General features: G+C 44.8%; 1 protein-coding gene across 9 annotated transcripts in view; it reads right to left on the reverse strand.

The window, feature by feature from the left end:
- Nucleotides 1-21,393, reverse strand: part of syngap1b (synaptic Ras GTPase activating protein 1b) — a 72,263-nt gene that overhangs the window by 3,551 nt on the left and 47,319 nt on the right. For 6 of the 9 annotated variants that reach the window (XR_007399851.1, XM_049026481.1, XM_049026485.1 and 3 more), the window contains 12 exons: nucleotides 21,010-21,345; nucleotides 20,379-20,523; nucleotides 20,141-20,285; nucleotides 18,763-18,999; nucleotides 17,620-17,821; nucleotides 16,711-16,916; nucleotides 16,377-16,581; nucleotides 15,615-16,205; nucleotides 14,745-15,245; nucleotides 12,742-12,915; nucleotides 11,592-11,803; nucleotides 7,347-7,419 (listed from right to left, as the gene is read on the reverse strand). Coding sequence is in view for 8 of the 9 variants with exons in the window: in XM_049026481.1 (XP_048882438.1) it covers nucleotides 7,347-7,419; nucleotides 11,592-11,803; nucleotides 12,742-12,915; nucleotides 14,745-15,245; nucleotides 15,615-16,205; nucleotides 16,377-16,581; nucleotides 16,711-16,916; nucleotides 17,620-17,821; nucleotides 18,763-18,999; nucleotides 20,141-20,285; nucleotides 20,379-20,523; nucleotides 21,010-21,345 (3,027 nt within the window). In the remaining variant the exon portion in view is untranslated. Of the gene's footprint in view, nucleotides 1-3,224; nucleotides 3,287-7,346; nucleotides 7,420-11,591; nucleotides 11,804-12,741; nucleotides 12,916-14,744; nucleotides 15,246-15,614; nucleotides 16,206-16,376; nucleotides 16,582-16,710; nucleotides 16,917-17,619; nucleotides 17,822-18,762; nucleotides 19,000-20,140; nucleotides 20,286-20,378; nucleotides 20,524-21,009; nucleotides 21,346-21,393 lie in introns of all 9 variants that reach the window. The other 3 variants (XM_049026486.1, XM_049026483.1, XM_049026482.1) reach the window with 3 other exon arrangements.

A 21,393-nucleotide genomic window follows, 5' to 3' on the forward strand; every position in this document is an offset into this window, starting at 1 on the left:
CCCCGGTATTAAAAGCAGACGAGGAGAACCAGCAGGTATCCGAGGGAAGCATATCTTTACAGAGAAGTGAGACACCGGAACCTGCCGTTGAATTTCAGAGGCTGACAGAACCCGGTGCCGATACAGCTTGAGGCACGCACGGCGGACAGGCAACGTCGAGGTGTTAGACACAGAAGCACACAGGGCACGTCCACGCGGCGTTATAAGCGCGCTGCCGGCAGGGTTAGTGACAAGCACAAAAACAGAGACACGAGCACACGGACGCACAGACCCCAGTGCTTAATCCTGCAAGTACATCATGTTCAAAACTCATATTTCACTTTAGCTATTGATGTCATTAAATGCAAACAGAAAAAACCAATAACAAGGAAGCCACAACGGCTCACATTTTTTATTACTTTAGTGTCTAAAGAAAAATGCACCCTATGCGCTCAGTGACATGCATAGTAATATTCATTTACTGTCTGACTAGTAAAAAAAAAAAAAAAGATGCACACAAGAGCTTAAACTAAAAGACCAGCACAAAAACACCATTGATATAAAAGAAGGCTACTGCATTGCCTACTCACCTCACACGGAATGTACGCGACACAGGACTTGGTGAGACTCACAGCATCAAAACGAACATGGCCACACGCACGGACGGAGCAACGACAGGAGGTCCACACGCACGCCACCAAGCACACACACGGGCATGCACACGCACGCACGCACAGGCACAGTGGATGCACCCACTCTGGGTACTGGGTTAGATACGGAGATTTCCCATAATGTTCCTCACGGGTCAGGAGGGGGAGGGGGAACGGTGACCTGAAATAAATGGCTTGATGCTTTTTGTCAGTCGATTCCCTTATTGTGACAAGAGCAGTTTGGTTCAAGCTTGTTTTTGGTGAGAAGGACAGGTTGTGTATATGTCAGTTATCCCAAAAGTGACATAGAAATGATTCGCAGTGAGAATGTAATCTGGAAAATGTGTCCACAACATTTAAAAACAGAAACCAAAAAAGGGATAAGCTCAATCCAAATCTGTTAGAATGTTAATTGAAAAACATGTTGCTACTAAATTTATCATTTACTAATGGGACAAAAAGCTAAAATTGTAAAGGTCTAATGGCTCTTTAGCTTGGCCATCCAAGGGCAAATTCAGACGTAATGGGATTATGTACTTGTGTGAGTATATGCATACATGAGAGTGTAACTGTATCTGTCAGTCTGTCTTTAAGGTCAGAATTACGCCAGTGTCTTTTAGACTGGGGTGTCGGGCCAATTTAACTGCAGGAAGAATGTGCCCCCTCATTAAAATTCCCGATTTATACTCAGACAGTCACTTGTTCTGTTGCTGATTTTGTTGCCAGTTAAGGGTACATTGGTGCATATAAATTGGAGTCTGTAAAGGTGGATGGGAGTCTTACCCCCCAGCACTGTACGCCCCTTCCTTTGTAGTTTTCGAGATGCTTTAAAGCTTAAAGGAGCATCGGACAGATGTAGCCAGAAAACCACAAGTAATACTGACAGCAACTGCAGAGAAGCAGCTAATTGTTTTATCACTTACAGTCACCGTGATATAAAGGTGCTAGAACTGCATGCGCAATTCAAAAGACCACCGAGATTCGTCTATTTCGAACTGTTACAGATTGGGCAGCACTCAGCCCAGCTGGCAAAATTACACCGTGTTCAGTTCACGTATTCAACTAATGTAGCGGTTTAGTCAAGTAATTGTGAAGTAACTGATGTCAGTAGTTCAGTGCACGTCACCACTGTATTCATCTGTCACACGTGTGTGTCTGCAGCATGTTAATTTCTCTTACACTGTGTTTCATATGTCCATCTGTGCATGTGTAAACTGTCGGTGTATGTAAAAATATCCAAAACAACATGAGATGTGTAATGTACATGTGTAGCTCTGTTAACTTTGGGACCAGCTGTAAAACGGTAGAGCAAAATATAAATGTCTGTGTCAGCAGTTCTGACAGTTTGTCTTACCTCTCCAGTTTATCAAAAATTGTTAATTCTTAATTTCAGACGGAGAAAGGATGGAAAGATATGGAGAGATGGAAGACAGAAAGAGAATGTTTTGGAGTAAAGGTATTTTTAATTAAAGTTATCAATCAGCATTTTATGAAAAGGTATGGGCGAAAATATCCATATGGAATAGTTACAAATGTGTTTCACTGACTGGCAAACTGTACAGTCTCAGTGATGTCGCCCATTGCAAAGCATTATGGGAAGTCTCCGTATTTCTCTGCATGTTCATGATCCAATGTATTCTGGCATGACCATCTGTACAGTTCCGCTGTCAGTGTGTAATGCGTGTCAAATCTGTTCGTGTTCCTATGCTGAAATTTTGTTTTCAAGACCTAGGTTTATACACCGATATGTATGCCATTTACAATTTCGGCCGGTTCTATAGTAAACAATCAGCTACATATCCATTAAGCTTGTTTTTGTCTTGTGCCATTATGAGTAAGACATACTCGCCATCTTTTGACTAAATGTATCTGTGCCATCAGAGAACATGTAAAAAAAAAAAACCTTTTCGCTGTAAGCATTTGCATTAAGCTAAAATTAGGAATCAATAATGTGCACGGTCCATGATTTCATATTATGCCACCCCAAAGATTTAATATATTTAAGGTTGTCAATTAGCATTTTAAAAACACTGTACCCACAAAATACGTGTGAAATACAGCTTTTTATAAATTAATTTTACGGGTGATTAAATACGTAAGTCACGTTTTAGATTGGCAGCGGGTTTAAACCAGTTTTACACAGTTCGTCATTAGCACAACGAACAGCACATAGGTGTTTATGAGGAGTTGTGGAACCCGCTACGGCACTCCTGCCGAGAAATCCTGGCCTTTTGTGAGCGACATACGCTGTCGCTGCAGTCCCAAAGGAGCGGTGGGAGATTTCCTCCAAATTACAGTGGAGAGACAGTCGATTATTGCATGAAATTAGCAAACCCCATTTGATTAAGAAAAGAATGAATAAACACTTTCAGGAAGAGATGAGATACGTCGCAGCACTGTCACATTCGTCAGTCCCTCCGTTTATCCGTGGGTCCGGCAGTCCGTGAGTCCATGGGTCCGTCCGTGTGTGGATGCGAGTCAGAGAAGTGTGTGAGAGTTGTGCGTACAGTGCGTGCTGCAGTATGGCTGGAAGTATATAGTGCTGTTGTGCGTTACAGTACTCTTTAATTTGATACTGATTTGTATTTGTATTACCTGTGTACTCGGGGCGGAACGGGCGCAAGACGGGGCTGCACTAGGATGGACTGCTGCCTCCCCTAAGAGAAATCACCGTATCTCATCAACACAGAGAGAGGAGAGATGGAGAGATGGAGGGATGGGGGGTAAGGGGGAGGGGGGACGGGGAGGGAGAAAATGAGGGCATGTGTGCGGTTTGTAGGGGAAAGGGGTTAGAAAGGGTAGGGGAGCTGTGGGTTGTCGAAAGCCAAGAATACTTAACGCGCGCGCGCACACACACGCACACACATATACACACACCCCTACAGGCACGCGCACACAGAGACACCCAATCAAGCACACACAGAGAAACACACCCGCCAGATCAGAAATACAGACCACAACTAACACGTCACAGCATGCTGCGAAGTTGAAGCAAAGTTGCCACCAGCATGCCGTAAAAAAAGCAGTGTGACATGAGGTCAACGGAGACCGTTTCTGTTCGCTTGCAGATGACATTCAACATACAGTCAGACCGGCAACAAGCTGCAAAAGCGAAGCGAGTGCACGCTACGTCACAACAAATTTATAGGCTAATATCGGAATTTATAGCAATCTGGGTCCAAAGCGTGCCGTTCCTTGAACATGGCTGTCAATCTCTACCCAGCAGTCACACTGACAGCAGCATTTATGCCGACATGCTGAACACATGCACAAAAGGCAAACAAACTGCAGGTAACTTCTACTCTTATGTGTAATACAAGCTGTGGAAACAGATGATCATTCAAATATTTAAAATAAAAACCCATATAAACCAAATAAAGGGATACACATTTGAGAACAAAGCTATACATACCAACGGAAAAATACCCGTTAGCACACAGTGGAAGCAGGTATACAAACACGGCGAGGGTAACACAGAACATGTAGAGGAACGAGTGGTACTTTTTAACGAATGGTTTGACATACACAACCAACACGGGGGAAACGAAATGTTATAACAAAAGAATGGCATGTCAACATGCTGCGCGAGCTACAGTTCTGTTAAGGACACGTAGAGAAAACGTTTTTTGTTCTTAGTCTTTCGCAGGGTTGTTATTCTTGGCGTATTTTCATTGGTACTAAATAATGTGTACAATTTGCGCAATACAAACGTGTAGCTGGAACTGAAAAAATAGATGCTGAAACAGCGCAAAAGTCAGCTTTATCCTAAGATTCACACTCAGTTTCACAGTTTTCTAAATTGTTATTCGAGGTCATCACCATCCACATATTTAATCATAAAGGATAACTTGAAAATGCTGTATTACTATTCTTATTAAATGTAAAAATATACGTAGGCACAAAGAGATTTGCGAGAGCTAGGCTGATAAACACCATTATTGTATAAGGACTGTTAAGATTCCACCAGTGCAGAAACCGAATGTTAAACTTCATCGATTACGGAAAGCAACGTTCTATGACGCACATTAAACAGAATGTTTCATCGTGATTTGTGGACGCATTTGTGGTTCAGTCAGTGACGTCACTCTCCAGCCCAAGACCTCAAACCAGAACAGATGAGTTCCAAGGCCGGAAAGGGACTTTACGTCTGGTCACTTGTTTGTAATCATAAACAAAGTTTGTTAAAACCTGACCTAATTTATATACATTCAGTCTTGCTGATTAAAATTCTTGCCTTTTATGTTAAAGCTCGCATTCTCCGCCTTTAAATGAAATCATTTACTGGTGTGCAGTCCCTTTTTGGATTCACTGTCGAAATAAGCTGACAAAAACTGTTTTTTAAAAAGGACAGTCAAAATACACCAGGCACTTATTGGCACAATGAGCGGCTCGATATTTCATTCCATTGTTTCAGTTTTTCACACGTACATTTGCTGCTGTTCAGAAATGTTAACAGTAACGCTTTATAAGTACTGCGGAGCTGGAAAGGAGAGTTACAAAAAGGTTATGACGGTTTATCAGTTTATTACCATATGATTTTGGCTACAATTTTGCCTGTTCACCTAATACATAATATGACTGGGATATTAGTTTTTAAATGTATATTTATTTTTTGCATACAGTCAATAATAGTGTAAACATATTTCCTAGGTATATCTGCTGCCTTCATCGATGGATATTTGTCACTGTGTCTGTTCACTCCACGGCTCTACAATTAGCTGCTTCGACTTTACAGATTAAACTCTTTGTATTTCAAGCTTAACATTTTCATTTTAAGAACTGCACTTTAAATTGATCGTCTTGGTCTGACAAGGGGAGCTGTCGCTATATTAACGTGCCAGGGAGTTTATATCTAAAACATTAGATTGTACCAGTTAACCAGCAGGGCATTAGCTAAGCAACACTTTAGTCAGAAATAGTCATGAGAACTACCATGACTTTCCACCAATCGCAACTCGGCAAAAAAAAAAAAAAAAAAAACCCACAAAGGCCATGACAACTGCTACACGTAGCATAGCAACAAAACAGCAGAATATGGCGTTGTTTGGCAAGGGTTTCAGGTCCACACATTTGCAGAAGCTGTGCCGTTGTGCTTTTAATAGGAAGTCTTCAGAAGTTAAATATCCCACCATATAAAAGGGCCAACAGTTAAACTTTAAGGTGTGCAAAAGAACCCATGTAGCTATGGATGGTCAGTAATAGGCTTCTGGCACAAGTACTCTGCATCTGAGGTCAGAAAAAATAACCCTTTGCTTAAGCTAATAAAAATTGGTTGGTTGAGGAGGCGCCGTCACCCTGCTTACCCTGTTTTCCCGCTGGCAAAGACACTCCTGGGAAAGACGAGTGATTGTGCATCTGTGTCAGAACGCAAACAGCACTGGAGGACCGACTGCGTGTAAACGCACAATCAGTGTACGCTGCTGCAACAGGACTAGGTCAGTGGAGTGACTAAACAAAATAGCACAACATCACAGACACCCAGCACATCCGACACTGGCACAGCTTGTCAGTGGCAGGTAAGTGCTCCATAAGGAATTTACGTCTAAGTTTTTATATAAAAAGTTATTCTTGGCTAAATTATTTCATGCTAAAATTAAGCAAAAATATTAGTTTACTGCATATATCTCAAACATGCAGGTTGAAATGTGCCCATTATATTCTGAAAATGTATTACGTTCCAGAGATTATTAAACTGTTTGTATTTTTTTATGTATTCCGCAAGTCCTATACAAGGCTTATGAGATACTGAAATCTTTCTCACTGACTGAGTGCCACCACGTTCTTCACCAAGCTACATCTTTCCAATTTAAGCCAGAGTCAGTAATCTCCTGCTTGTAGCTTTTTATGGACACCCAGCAGCAGGAGAGCCCAGCTGCCTTTCCCGCACGCTAGGGAACCATGTTGCGCTGTCAGCATTTTCCGGCGCGGGGAAAACAGTATGTCACGGTTAACGCCTCTCATCTGATTAGTGGTGCGGTGGGTCTATGCCCCTACTCACCTATCCATTATCAAACCTGGTTTTTCATTCGGATGGACACTTTAAAGCTAGCGATCGGAATTATTACTTATAGGAGACATGGATGTATGCTTTTGCGGACAGACAGCAGGAGCATGATATTGAGAGATGACCGATGACCAAACCTTTGATAGAAAGGTGAGGAGGTACTGGAGAATCTGGTGAAGGAAATGACAGGCACAGGGCAATTCAGCCACAAAGCGATTGGAGTTTAAGTAGGCACTATTTGTGTATTTTGGTAATAAATGATGACAATAAATATGGAGGTTTAAAATCTATTTATTGAAAGTTAAGTTCAAAACGCTTTGAGGTTGGATTCAGTCAACCCTTAGCACAAGACATATGTCACACTGAAAAATCATCGTACAGATGGATTAATATTGGCACACAGAAACCTTTCAACAGAAAGAACCTAAAGTGGACAGACAGTGGACAGGGACAGAGACAGAGTAAGGAACAGGACCACGCCACAAGCGGAGGGGGGTGAGGCCGTCTTTAGCCAAACTGATCGACACGCACAGATGAAGGGATGCCGGCATGAATGCCAACACAGGACCGACAGCGACGAGAAACGCTATAGCCGGCCAACGGACCAGCGGCAGCAGCAGCAAGACAGCCGGAAAAAAGGGAGACAGTCAAAACAGAGGGACAGAGACACGAGCCAAGCTGTCATATGGACAAAGCGCAGACAGAAAACAGACCTGATCTGCAAACATCCGGGGTTTGAGCTCAGGAACCTGGCTCCCTCTCAGCTCGTCCTCCACGGCCATGAGCCTAGAGGAGAAAAACGGAGAGTTCAACGCGTAGCCGTGCAATCACCAAATGAGGGGGGGGGGGGGGACGCTGCAAATCTTTGAACCAAAAAACCGAAAGATCAGACTTGGGCAAAGTTTCTGGACAGTAGCAGAAATCAGTTAATCACTTTTGTGAGCAATGATGCTGAATCTTTTGTGAGGTTTCAGATGATCTACAATATATCATATTGTGAGGGTGAAATGTCAATAAACTATTATAATCGGAACACTGCCCTGTTAAGCATCTTGTTATTTTCCGCGGGGTTTTGCTCACGAGTATGTGTAACACCTGTGGGAATGTGGCCATGCATGAACGGATGGCACCAACTGGGTATTATCTCGATGACCCACCTGGTATCTATTAGCTCATTATGTGAGTATGATTCTTTTGTTTGTATAAATAACCCATTGCACTGATGAAGGCATAATGCTGAAATGTTTGTATGCGGGATCCATTATGGGGCTCTAATAAAACCATCAGAGCTTGGACCCGGTCTCCATTATTTTAATAAACTATCATATGTCATAACTAAACTATTATTTATAGCCTATCATAGTACTGAATTTTCACTCCTTTACAATCTCCGGCGCAAGCAGTAAATATGACTCTGAAGTCGCTGGTTTTTTTTATTTTATTTTAGCTGAAGGTGTTTTTGGGTAAAGGCTGCCTTGTAATAGGTGGTCAGATTTGGTAAAGCGAGGTGGGGGGGCTTCTGATTTAAAACCGCGTCTCTATCCTGACCGCCACATGGGATTTACCCGTGCAGGTTTACGAGCGCTGCAGCAAATCTTACCGCTCATTACGCACAGCACAGCTGGGAGTGAAAGAAACGTTATAGAAAATATATTGCCGGAAAAATATAAAACATTTGTAAGAGAAAGTATGTGTGAGGAATGTCCAAATACTAATGATATAACTGTACATATGTCATCAAATATAAATATGAGCATTACTACAAATTAATCAATCTTGAACAGTTTGAAATATTTTTTCTGCTCTAGGCTTAAAGCAGAAATATTTATTTATTCAGAGAGCTATTTCATCATAATATATTAGCAATATGGATGCAGGAAAACACTCCTGCACTTTTTGCAAGTTATAATTGCTAATGTGTTTCCTCCGGATACTCCCATGTTCCCCCGCAGTCCAGAACATGCGGTTAGGAACTGGCATCACTAATTTGCGCATGGTGTGTGATTGAGTGTGTGCCTTGCGATGGTCTGGCATCCTGTCCAGGATATTCTGTGCCCTCTGCTTCCTGGGACAGCTTCCAGGTTGAGTCTATGCTGTACTGGAAGATGGGCAGATGGATTATATGTGTGAATACATGACAATGTACTAACATTGTCATGTGCTCCATCCATGTGGTACCCTCTGTACAGATGGAATTCACATTAATTTCTCACTGGTTTGGTGCTGCTTTCATTCTGTGCACCGAGGAGCTGCTCTGTGCTATCACTTATTAAAAACAAAACTACACATGCTCAATTCAATTCAAAAACGCTTCACCTGGTAATATAATTGTTTATAATATCACAGAGACCAGGATATGAACTGCTACTGGCCAGAGCCGCCCATTATGGGGGAAAAAGGGAAGGACTATCGCCCAGGCGATAATGACTAGGTAAATGGAACTATTGATCTGGTGGTACATCCCCACCCCCGGCTGAAAAATTTTGTCCTTAGTCCACCCACGGCAAATATTATTGTTTGCACCCCCACCTCTACCAGCTGGGCAAATTTTACCATCTAGACTGGTACAGAACATCAGTATTTGGATCAAACTGGATTGAAAGGAAAATCAGTGGTTTGGCCAGTCCCTACTGCTTAGCCCTGTTTAAGAACTGTACCCTAAACCCCATTTTGTAACACAGTAGTATTGCACATAAAATGCAATCAGCGCAGGTGAGGAATCCATAAGGCACTGGAACATTCTTGACATAATTTGCTTGGGTTTATGGTGGTATTCAGTACTGTCACATATGACAAATCCATATTGAAAATCCATATTAAACACCCATTTGAGTATAATTAATGTGTATAAATTGACATTCACTCTTTCTTTATCTGTCTCAAAGAAAAGTTATTTCTCACTAATTTTTATCTTTTTAATGACTTCACTTGTCTTTCTGTATTTTAAAAGGACTGAGTGTAATTTTAGCTAATCGTTTAAATATTCATTAATGGGGTGTTAATTAAATGGGTTTTATTATGAAGATGTCATGCAAAGCTATTCTTTTTTAGGAATATCCATCCATCCACCAATCTTCTATACTGCTTATCAAGTACAGGGCCACTATGTCTTAAAAATGTATAAGTCATGTAATGTATAAGTCATTTCTAAGTTACTGAAAAGGCATCTATATCTAGAGGCTAGTTCATATGAATATCTCAACATAATTCCATGTCAATGGTGCACAACAAACGCTACAATGACAATTAAGCTACCATAAGTAAGACTGTGCACTACACACTTCATGTGACTGAAATCCTGTATCGTGTTGGGCTCATTTCAGTGCCTTACTGGAATATCACGTTACTTGTGTCGTCTGTCATTTCATTTTAGCCGTCTGCAAGCCGCCTTTCCACACCCAGACAGAATTCCTTGCAAGTCTGATTCTTCCTATACAGACCACAGATAACGGGGGGCTGTGTAGGATAATAGGGGCTGATTTGACACCCAAACACCCAGCCCCACATTAGCACCAGGCAGGTTCTTTACTGGTCAGGAGGAGGTACCTGTATCCAGCTGAGATACTGCCACCAAATTAAACTCCGGAGATGTTCTTCAAACTTCGACGATCGGTGTTTTGTTCTGCTCTAACCTGAACTGAGATCTCAGATATATGTTGTCTTTCTACTTGTGACTGGGACAATTTTGCGTTGGCTGATGCACTGGGAAGCCTGGAGTCTTGGACTGGTTGAGCCACTGGAGAGCTCAGGGTCTTAGGCAGAGCCACAGAGGAGTTTGGGGTGTCTGGCTGGCTTAGACACTAGGGCCCTGATTTAAAAACTACCCAAAAGTAGACAAACTCTCTGCCGCAAATTGCTCAGCATTTGGTGTCATGTTTGTGTTTTGTATGTCCAGATGAGAACTGGACTGAAATAACTGGACTGTGTAAATATCAACATCCTAACTTTAGGCTATTACGAAATATCTTGTGAATTTCTTCTGTTCCCTTAGGTAATGGGAATTTAGTGAGAATGTGGCAATGCTGCATTTCTCATATCTTCCGATCTCAATTGGGAAATGATCGATCTGAGTCTAATATACATTTACAGTTTTGTACTCCAGGGCTAAAACTGCTAGAATATTAAAAACTTTTAATTTAATGCATGGCATACAAGCCACAGCTTGGCCCGTATCTATTCCATATGGCCGTGGTCTACTTATATCCAGTGCATTTACATATATAAGTGCATGTCCTTTCTTAAATCTCACAAAGAAGCTGAGGAAGCTGATGATTGTGCTTCACACATCATTATATTATACATTTTGCATGCTAACTTTGCAACATTTGAGTTTAGTATCACCACAGAACTAAAGTTAAATATTCCTTGACAGGTTTTACTAGACGTCCTGCATCTGACCTACAAAGAGATCAAACTGATTATTGCCATGGACTCATGCATCTACATAAGTGGTCAGCTGTTTTTATAATTGTTCCATATGTACAATGTTCCCTTTTATCTACTGTATATATGCAGTGTGTGTAGAGTCCATTTTACGACAATCTCCTTATTAAGTGACGGAGTTCCGTTCCAACAACCAGGTCCTTAAGCGAAATGGCTGCCAAGTGAAAATCGCAGCAGCCCAGGTGTGACCGTCATTATGCTTTTGTCTTTTCTACCAGCTTCCACACCCCAATTTCTTTTATCCTACAAGAAGTGGACATTTTCAACAACATTTTGTAAATTCTGCCTCAAAGATCTTTCTCATTCCGACATGTGTTAGCGTCAGGGTCACGAAATATTGGTGACCGATGTGAGCTTCGTTTGGAAAGTGACATTGTTATCAGCAACATATCCGCAAATGGTGGTTAACCGAGGTATTGGCTAAACAAGCGCCGGATGTAGTTGTTTTCCCTCCCATCTGCCTTCCCTTCTTTCTCTTACCTCCACCTCTTGTCACCGTCCATCCCCCCGTTTACCTGTTGATTATTCCTTTAATCTGCGAGTCTTTCTCCACTTGCTGCTGTCTCAGCCTCCTCTCGCTGTCGTCCAGCCGGGACTGGTACTGCAGGAGGATTTTACTGGTCTGCTGCTCCTGAGAGAGCAGCCTCCTCTCGTACTCCTCCAGCTTCCGGTGGGACATCATCAGGCGCTCCTTTAGAGAGTGGATTTCCTCCTCATACTCCCGTACCTGAAGGAGGTGGGAAAAGAAGGAGGGACGTGAGCATGGGGCCAGGTTTGGTAGCTCCCGAAGGTGGCGAGAACATTTCAGACGCACATTGTCACATTCTTGCTTTTGATCATTGCGCTCATCGTTCTGAAGGCTAAGTGACATAGTGAAGATTTATCCCGATAGTCCCCAAGGTACTGAGACGCCATAATAGGCCGGTACATCATAGGATATACTCAGATTTATCCTGTCTTAAATCTAATTCAATTATCCCCTTCAGAGCCAGCTTTACCTGTAGGTGCAATGGTACAAAATGATAAAAGCCCTTCAAGGACACAACCTCATATGTAGGGTGAAGCAGAAATAGAGGGCATGTATCTCGAAATAACAGAAAAATTACAACAGAAAAAAAACCCTTATAATTACCGTACTGTGCTTTTTCGAGGCGTACATACAAAACAGGTGGCACGGAGGTGATGAGTGCGTCATTAACTCTAACTAGGTCGCTCAAAACAATACTGGTCCAAAACAAAAAAAAAAACCAGTCAAGTTTGTTTGCTTTCTATGAGTCATTATAGGCACAGTTCAGATTTTAAAGCTAATATCTACATTATTCATGAAGCTGTTCTCGGGCACCATCTGTTCTGTTCTGGGAGACGAGGCGAGCGTTCTCCTCATGCCTGTGCGCTGGACTGAGAGGCCACCTCTGAACGGGACGTGACTCACGCCTCTGGGAGAAACCTGAGAGTACTCGCACCCAAAGAGTATCGAAAAGCGATCACCGATCCGAATGTGATACGAGTGAGTCACAGAGCGGCGGAATGTGCAGACAGAAGGCGTCCTCTGAAATTTTAACTGCCGTTACGCATTACATGCGATAAAGCACGTTGCCAAATGGCTAAAAAAGGAGGAGCAGGAAACGGGGGAGGGGCGGCCAGGTGGTTGACGGGCAGATGTACCCTGTCCAAGCGAGATTCGTCCATGCTCTTGGAGTACTCTTTGAGCTTAAAGTCTTCCCGGTCGATGCGCGATGTCTCGATGTCAGCAGACAGGTGGGGCATGTTGGAGACCCAGGCTACAGTTCGCTCTGACGCCGGAGTGGGTGGGTTGAGTGTAGAAGGTGACTGTGAACCCTGCGTGCAGTACAATAAAAATCAAATAGCAAAATGGAGCTTGGAAATCATCTCATCCAGACAAAGCATGGCAACCGAGACAGTTAACGGAAAACCAGTGATATGAGGACTTAACTGGATTAGTTCGGCCCTTGGTTAATTCATACGTAAAACAGCAGATCTTTTTAATGAAATCCACAGGATTCCATTTAATTTAAATCCAACACCAATAAGACTAACATTGGTATGTTGTTTACGTGACAAAGTAGCTCAGCTCTAGAACAGCAGGCTGATACAACAAAGACATACATGCTGGATAAAAACACGGTAATTCTGTCTGTGACACTATCTGAGTACTTACCCGCAACATCCCCCATGTTCTGTTAATGCTTAAAGTGTGAACAATGGAAACACGGAACACGTGATTGGAGACAAATAAATGGCAACTACAAAACATGGCAAATGGGAACGCCACAGAACCTCAACGGGACACGCGACACGAAATGCAGGGGATGATGAAATCAGAGAACGCTTCCAAGGTTCCATCACCCCGGAATAGATAACATTGTGATTCCTGACAAAACGAATCCGTAAGAGCCGGTTCATGTCTGAGAATAAGGGCAAAATGGGGCCGACCTGTGCCGAGCACTCAGGAGGATAGTGATCGCTTAAATGGGAGGGGTTAGCGCATGAGTGGATGTGGCACGGGCAGCCCCTGCACCTCTTATCTCAGCGTTGATGCTCTGCCTCTTAGACTCCTACTTTCTCTTCTTGACCTCTGATTTCCAGACAATGGGACACACATCTGCTTCATGTTTACACTGATATCATATCGATGTTGCGCCTTTTTCAGCCACATTTAGCAAGTATAATAAGTAATTAAATGATGTATAAATGAAAGAAAATGGCCTGCGAGCCTGATGAGCATAAAGTTATAAAATGGATGGATGGATGGATGGAGGGATGGATGGATGGATGGATGGATGGATGGATGGATGGATGGAGGGATGGATGGAAATGGAATATCAGTTGACCGGTTAGGATGAGGAAATGAGATGACACAAATTAATATATATTAAATATAAATCCATAATATCCTAAAAATATTTTCTAGGTTTTCTGGGACCTTATTAAAGCATCAATATTTCTGGAGAACTTTTGATACTTGCAGAACGGATGGACATCCCAGACATGAATAATAAATAAGGAATATGAATGAACTATGATGATATAATGAATAAATGAATTATAGCAATTTTCCATTTAAGTTTATGTTTCAAAGCATTCGAAGCAACATATTGACAAATCTTTGATAATCAATTGATAATCTTTTCCTGTACATTCTTTTTTTCCTAACAAGGTTTTTCATACAACGTTCTTAGCGGTAATTTGATCTCGATGACAGTTTAGGTCTAGCTTATAGACGGAAGAACAGTCACGGACGACAAAGCGCTGGTTGCAAGTCGCTCTGGAAAAGAGCGTTTGCTAAATGCTGTAAATGTAAATCTGAAATGGGCAGTTTCCCCATTTCCAGTGGTATCATCGCTAAACAAAAAAAAAAAAAAAAAAAAAAGTTTTCATTGTCAATACAAACACCATAGTTTAATTAATGTAACCCGCAAACAAGAGGCCAACAATCGATTAACATTTTTTGACAGTATTACTGTTAGTGATGACATTTATGTCTTATCACAAAAAGGCACAATTCAGGGGAAGACTGTCAGCAGACCACATTCTAGAAGATCCTTGCTGATTCTGAAGGTACGAGGTGATGCTGATGTGATTAGCACCCTGGTCATTCTGCTCCTGCCCCCCCACCCCATGCCCCTCCCCCCCTCCACCGAACGCACCTGTTTGCTGATAGATGGTTTCAGCAGGTGCTGCTGCTGCTGCTGTTGCTGTTGCTGCTGCTGTTGCTGTTGTTGTTGTTGTTGTTGTTGTTGCTGCTGCTGCTGCTGCTGCGGCTGCTGCTGAGATGGCGGGGTGGTCTGCGTACCGCCCCCCTGTGGCCCCTGGGGCCCCTCCCGGGTGGTGCTCTGCTGGTGCGGCAGCCCTGGCGCCGGGCTGTCCTTGACGGAAAGCTGCTGCCGTGGCGCTTGCTGCCGGTTCCCGAAGCCCCCAGCCTCTGGAGACTGGAGCAGGTTGCCACTGGGCGGCCGCTGCTTGGTCGGGGGAGTGGAGGCGGCGGCTGAGCCGACAGACAGCTGATGGGAGGGCTGCGATTTGACGCGCTGTGCCGGAGGAGCGGCGTTGGAGTTCTGCCGGACGGGCTGAATGGTGGAGGGGGGTGTGGCCAGGGAGGAGGGGGAGGTGCCAGACTGGGGCTGCGGCTGCTGCTGTTGCATGTTCTCCTGAGAGCACGAGCACAGCCAGTTAAGCATGCGGAATCGGCTGATGTGAAATTTAAAACCGCGGGTGATGTTGCGTGTCACATCCCCACAAGAAACAGCCAAATACTGCAAAAGACCATGTCACAGCTTACTTAAGAGCTGAAGAATTAGTAATTCAAGAAGGAAAAAAAAAACAAGCAGCCACATTATTAATCTAATACTGATGTCTAAATTGAGCAATCATCTTACCTAGATATTAAGGAAAAATGCAATTCATGTTCGGCATTAAATATACAAAAAAAGATTTATTATATATGTTTATATATATAATGCATATGTGAGAAAGCGTGCTGAGGCCTCATCAGCTAAGGCGGATGCACTGAGTGCTACCTGCACCTGCAGGGACAGCTGGCGGCGCCCGAACTCGGCCTGGTTCTGCCGGGTGTAGTCGTCGCTGTAGCTGTGTGAGTGCAGCATGCTGGGCTGTCCCAGGTTGCCGCCGCCGGGCCGCAGGGTGGAAAGGTCCTCACTGCGGGAGAAGCCCCCGTGTCCAAAGGGCGGGATGTAGCTGGAGTTGGGGGCCTCGGGCTCGGGGGCCAGGAGCAGAGGCGGGGGCAGCTGGCCGCGGCCCTGTTGGTGGTGCAGCTGGGGCCCGTCGGTGGCCAGGTGGAAGAGGGGGTTCTGGAAGGAGAGCGGGTACCGGAGAGCGGCTGCCTGCTGCTGCTGCTGCTGAGATAGGGAGTCGGTGGTGGTACCCATCTGACTCATGCGGAGCCCGCCGGACATGCTGGACCCGCCTGAGCCGGCGGACAGGCGCCCCCCGCTACGCAGCCCCCCGCCCAGGGCCCCGAAGCTGCCCAGGCCAGCGATGGAGGCTTGGGAGGAGTTTAGCATGTCACCCACTGACTGGAGGTTAGAGATGCTGTTCATTCTGGAGTCCTGGAGATCCATCATAGACACGCTTTTGTTGACACTGAGAACCTGGAAGAAGGGAGGGCCGGGGGGCGATTGTTTTACTACAATCTATAAATAAAAAGGTACGTTCTATGAACATGTTCCTCCCTGTCTCTGCTATGATATACAAACTTAATATCCAGCCCTGGACACATGTCACAGTCAAGGCTGGCTTGCAGTTATACAGTCAAGCGGTACCTTGGGGTCCGGCTCAGTGATGTCAGAGCTGCTTGTGCAGTAGGCTGGGCTGGACCGGGCCAGGGGCGGCCGTGTGACATAGAAGACGTCTTTAGAGGCCCTGTGCTGGTGATCGCGGTCGAGTCCCATGCCAGCCCGTGAGGATAAACCGCCCCCGCTGGACAGCCCGGAGGTCGGGGAAGGCAGGCGAGTGGCGTCTATAGAGCTGGGAGGAGAAAGAAATAGAGGGAATATAGTTGTGCTTGACTGGATTCAGTGTGTGAAGGCGTGCATACAGGACGCCTCCTATCTGCACCCTAAACAATCTCATTCTCATCGTCTCCATGGCTGGTACCTGTTGAGGTCCCGCATCATGAGGCTCTGGAAGTCGGAGGACATGCCGCGGTTGAAGCTGGGCCTCGAGAGGAGCCGCTCGGCCTGCCTGTCGGGGGGAGGTCTGTCCGCCTGGTGGCTGGGCTGCCGCTGCAAGTGGGGGTTTCGCAGAGCCATGCTGATGTCGTTCAGCAGACGGGGGAGGGGCCCCAGTTTGATGATGGCATCCTGAGCCGAGGGGGGGGGGGGGTGGGGGTTGGGGGGGCTGTTACGTGCAGTGTCTGACACGTACGCATCCAATTTATCACTACTGGTGACATGAAATGACCTTGTGAGGTTCTATTATGCATCATATGTTTATAAAAAAGGGCTTCAATTAGAGGTTTTGGTTCATTTTGACTGTTGAAGCTGAAAAATCATGTATATTATTATTATAAATATGTAAATTCATTTAATAAATTCTATTATTGTAATAACATTATAATATTAGACACTAAATATAGACTGACCATATTACACCTAATTTGTTACTTATAGTGTCTGTAATACTTATCGGCTGTTAGTTCTGCTGGTGTCTGAGCATTTAAATAGTGATTTATAGCTTCGGGTGATGTAGTTAATGTACCTGTTACGAGTCTAAAAGATTGGAAGACCGTAATAGCTGTGAATCACACTGGCAACGACAGACACTCCTCCAAGAAGCGAGGTACACAGCGCTTACGCTGTACCGCTCACACATAACAAAGCACACGATGTTCAATTCAGGCGTATTTCAAACAGGCTGGATGGCATCACTGGACAGCGTACAGAATCATTCACATTTATAACACTGTATCCCCTCCCCGCTGTTAAACAGAGTTTGAACATCAGAGAACATATCAACACATCTGTCATGGGCAAGGCGAACGGGCACGGCATTCTCTCTGCCTACCTTGCTGAGCTGCGCCATCACCTCCCAGAGCAGGCTGTGCAGGATGGAGAGCTCGCGGCCCAGGTCGATGTAGCCCTCGAAGCCGCCGGCGTTGCTCACGCTGTCCAGGTTGGAGATCTCGTACAAGAACTGCTGCATGGAGCCCCACTCCATCTCCAGGAACTCGTTCATGAAGCACATGTACTCTTCCTTGCTGCCGAACCTGCGAGGAAGAAGCCGGAGAGCGAGGAAGGAGAGTGTTGAACAAAGGCAGGCATTTATATGCGGGATGAGCTGTGATGGCATTCGGCAATGGACTGGGGACCTATCCTGGGCGCGCTGTGCCTTGTGCCGCCTGTGTCACTAGAAAGTTATGAATGGGGTAAACCATAGACTGACTATAGGCAAACATGTACTGGACAAGTAATTCAAAACAGATGGGTGGGTGGATGGATGGATGGATGGATGGATGGATGGAGGAATTGCATATATACCAAGTGCCCATGCTTTGTCCCTTAATATATATATTATACTATCATTTATTCCCATGCTTTTAAAGTCAATTATGCCCATAAGACATATCACATGATCATCTTGTACTAATCATTTTTACTGTATATTCTCCATATCAGTGTGGTCCGCGCTGTCCGCCCGCATATTGTTTATCATTATATAGTCCCTTAAGCAGACACAGCAGTTGATCTGGATGGATGGATGCAAGGACGGATTACGGACCGGGCCAGCGGGGCCGCTGCCCAGGGGCCCTTGGGGCCCCTAGCCCAAAACAATTTGCAACGCTTATCAACAATGTATTTTCGTTTGTCTATTTTAGAGGGCCTACATTCTTTGATCCTCTGCCTACAAGGGCCCCTGACCCTATAGGGAGGGCGTTTGGCTGCCAAGGGCCCTTGAATTGTGGTGGTGGTGGTGGTGGTGGTGGTGGTGGTGGGGGGGGGCCCTCACGAACGTTTTGCCCAGGGGCCCACACAAGTCATAATCCATCCCTGGATGGATGGATGGATGGATGGAGAAGTAAATATACAAAAGATATGGCTGTCTTCAATAGAGCTAATAACATTTTATATCTACGGCACTGGAGGTAGCATGACAGACAGACTGACAGACAAACAGATAGATCCCATGGGATCAGAAAGGGACACTGACTTGGAGAAGTTGGCCAGGTTCTGCACCACCTTGGCGATGAGGGTGAGGGTCCGTGAAGTCTGCTCATCGGGGTACTCCTGCGTCAGGCTGAAGAGGGACGGTGACATGATGGCGGGACACAGGAACCGCAGGAAGAGGGAACTGCTGATGAGGCGGTCGGCGATGTCCTCCCTCCCTCTCTCGGCACAACGCACCCTCCAGGAGGCGAAGACCTCCTTCAGCTCTCGTGGGAACACGCTGAGGTGGGATGGGTGGTCCACAAAAATGACAACATCACAGTAAGTAAGGAAAAGGGGCATTTTTGTTTTTGTATTATATATAGCTGTACAAAAACAATGGGGAGATTAAAATAGGGAGGGGGGGGGGCTAAATCTGCTGCAGGCATTAGTTCAGCGAAGGGGCATTAAAAAATAACGACTCAATTAGACTTCGCCTACTTAGACTGAATATATATAGACAGACAAAATAGGTCTGGCACAGGGCATTATGGGAAAGACATGAACCTGCTTTGTCGAATGAGCTGCCATTAGATTCTTGGCTTACGCTCTTACTGAAATTACTTACAATGGGTGTTTCGTTTAACAATATTGGATGTACTCTGATCAAAATGCATGAATAATTAATTTCATTAATTTAGGGTATAAGAAAATCCTACTCATCTCAGCATCCACTTGGATCATTTCTGAGTTCTGCCCAGAAAGTAAGTAAAGTCGGAAGCCACAACTATCGCATTTTGACCCCTTTAGTTTAACAAGGTTGCTGATCAGAGCAGAAACTTCCCACAGTGTTTATCTTAAGGATCAGTGCAGTGTAACAACTGGGAAACAGACTCTATTGCAACAATTAAATGAACGGAACTGAGGCACAAATGGCTGAGGGGAGGCGAGGAGGTGACCTTTCTGCCTAAATCATCACAAACTCGGGACTAAAATAAGCCACCAGTTTCAGGAGGCACTCGTTCGCTCCTTTAAATGTCAGACAAACTAGTAGAAAGGTACGGGCTCGCATGCCCTTCTTGGCCTGCGAATTTTTAAAGGTGCTTCTACCGTCTTCTCAGGGAGAGGCAGTCTTGCTGTCCCAAGTAGGTCCCTTAGAAACCTAATCAGGCGTCGCTTCACCACATTTTAAACACCATGCAAGATGAATTTAATATTTCATGGCATGTTTAATTAAGCTCTTGGTCAATCAGGCACAAGAGCTACGGGTTTTATTAAACATTAAAGTAGAAATTTTTTAAAATGATATTCAACAGCGAATTATCACCAGGAATCATTAAAGTAACACTAAAAATATGTCAAAATGCATAGAATATTGAAATAACCTTATGTATTTTTGTCAAAATCCGACAGCTAAAATACAGTATAAGAGTACCACCAACCAATGGGAGTTGACGATCTTGCAGAGTGCCAGCTCACAGCACATGCGGAGATTAGCTTGATGATCAGGAAGAACAGAAGGCGGGATTCTCATTGGGTCGACCTCACAGTTCTCCTCTGACTCATACAAGGCTCTGATGAACTCGCCTAAACAGACAATTTAACAGTACAATTGTCAGCAAAAAAGGGCCCGCACACAAGTCTCAGATATAAAGTTTTGTGTGTCAGAACAGTCCTCACCTATGGCATCCTTGAGGTACTTGTGTCCAATCAGCTTGAGGTACTCTTCTATGGCTTTGGTGGCCAATGTATTCTCTCTGAAGATGAGATGTTCCCTGTCTATAAATCTATCTACTTCACACATTGCCATGTCGGACAGAAAATCCTGGAACGGCCAGAGAGCAGGAGAGATTAGCACACCAGCACAACAGAGCGTCAGCACAAACTGACTTCATTTTTAGCCTATTAATTCGCTGTCTTTTTCAGCTGGCATTCTCTACCCAGCTTTCCTACAGGCCTAATGTGATGTATCGCAAGTAATTTAGATATTCTCAGCTGCATATATTTTACTGTCTGTGCCCTGCAGTGGACTGTCATCCCACAAAGGGTGTCCAGTGCCTGGTGCCCTGTACTGCCTGGGATATGCTCCAGGACCACAGCCACCGTGTAATAAATAAGCGGATACAGAAAATGGATAGACAGATGGATGGATGAATATATTCACTGTTACGTAGGCTTCCTCTAGGCTCAGTGTTTAATATATTATATGCGAGCAACCGTATCAGAGCGGTGTTGACCTGGTTTGGTTCTCTTTTGCTTCCTTATGTGGTTCCTATATTGCCTGTCCATGCATCGCCGCAGAAAGGCCCACCTTGGCTTTCCCCGTGCTCTGCAGGATGTGCACCAGGGCGCAGGCCACCTCCTCCTTGCTCTTGACACTGAGCAGGGGTTCCAGCACGGCACAGAGCGTGCGGTAGTTGTTGGTGACGTACTCGGCGAACTCCTTGTACAACTCCATGGGCAGGATGCTCATGGTCTGGTAGCGGGACTTGAGGCGTAGCGAGGCGTTGATGATCTTGCCGCCGCCAACACCCCCTGTTTTGGCTAGGACGCTAGGCTGGATCACTGGGTACCACTGCTCCACGAACTGCCGGCCAGTGATGCTGGAGATGGGGATGCTGACGAGACCCAAGTAGGTGCTCTTCTCCTAAGGAGGGGGGGGGGGGGGGGCATTTGGGACACGTTAGCCCAAGGT

Source organism: Brienomyrus brachyistius, chromosome 9 (genome assembly GCF_023856365.1).
Source record: "Brienomyrus brachyistius isolate T26 chromosome 9, BBRACH_0.4, whole genome shotgun sequence".
Classification (NCBI taxonomy): domain Eukaryota; kingdom Metazoa; phylum Chordata; class Actinopteri; order Osteoglossiformes; family Mormyridae; genus Brienomyrus; species Brienomyrus brachyistius.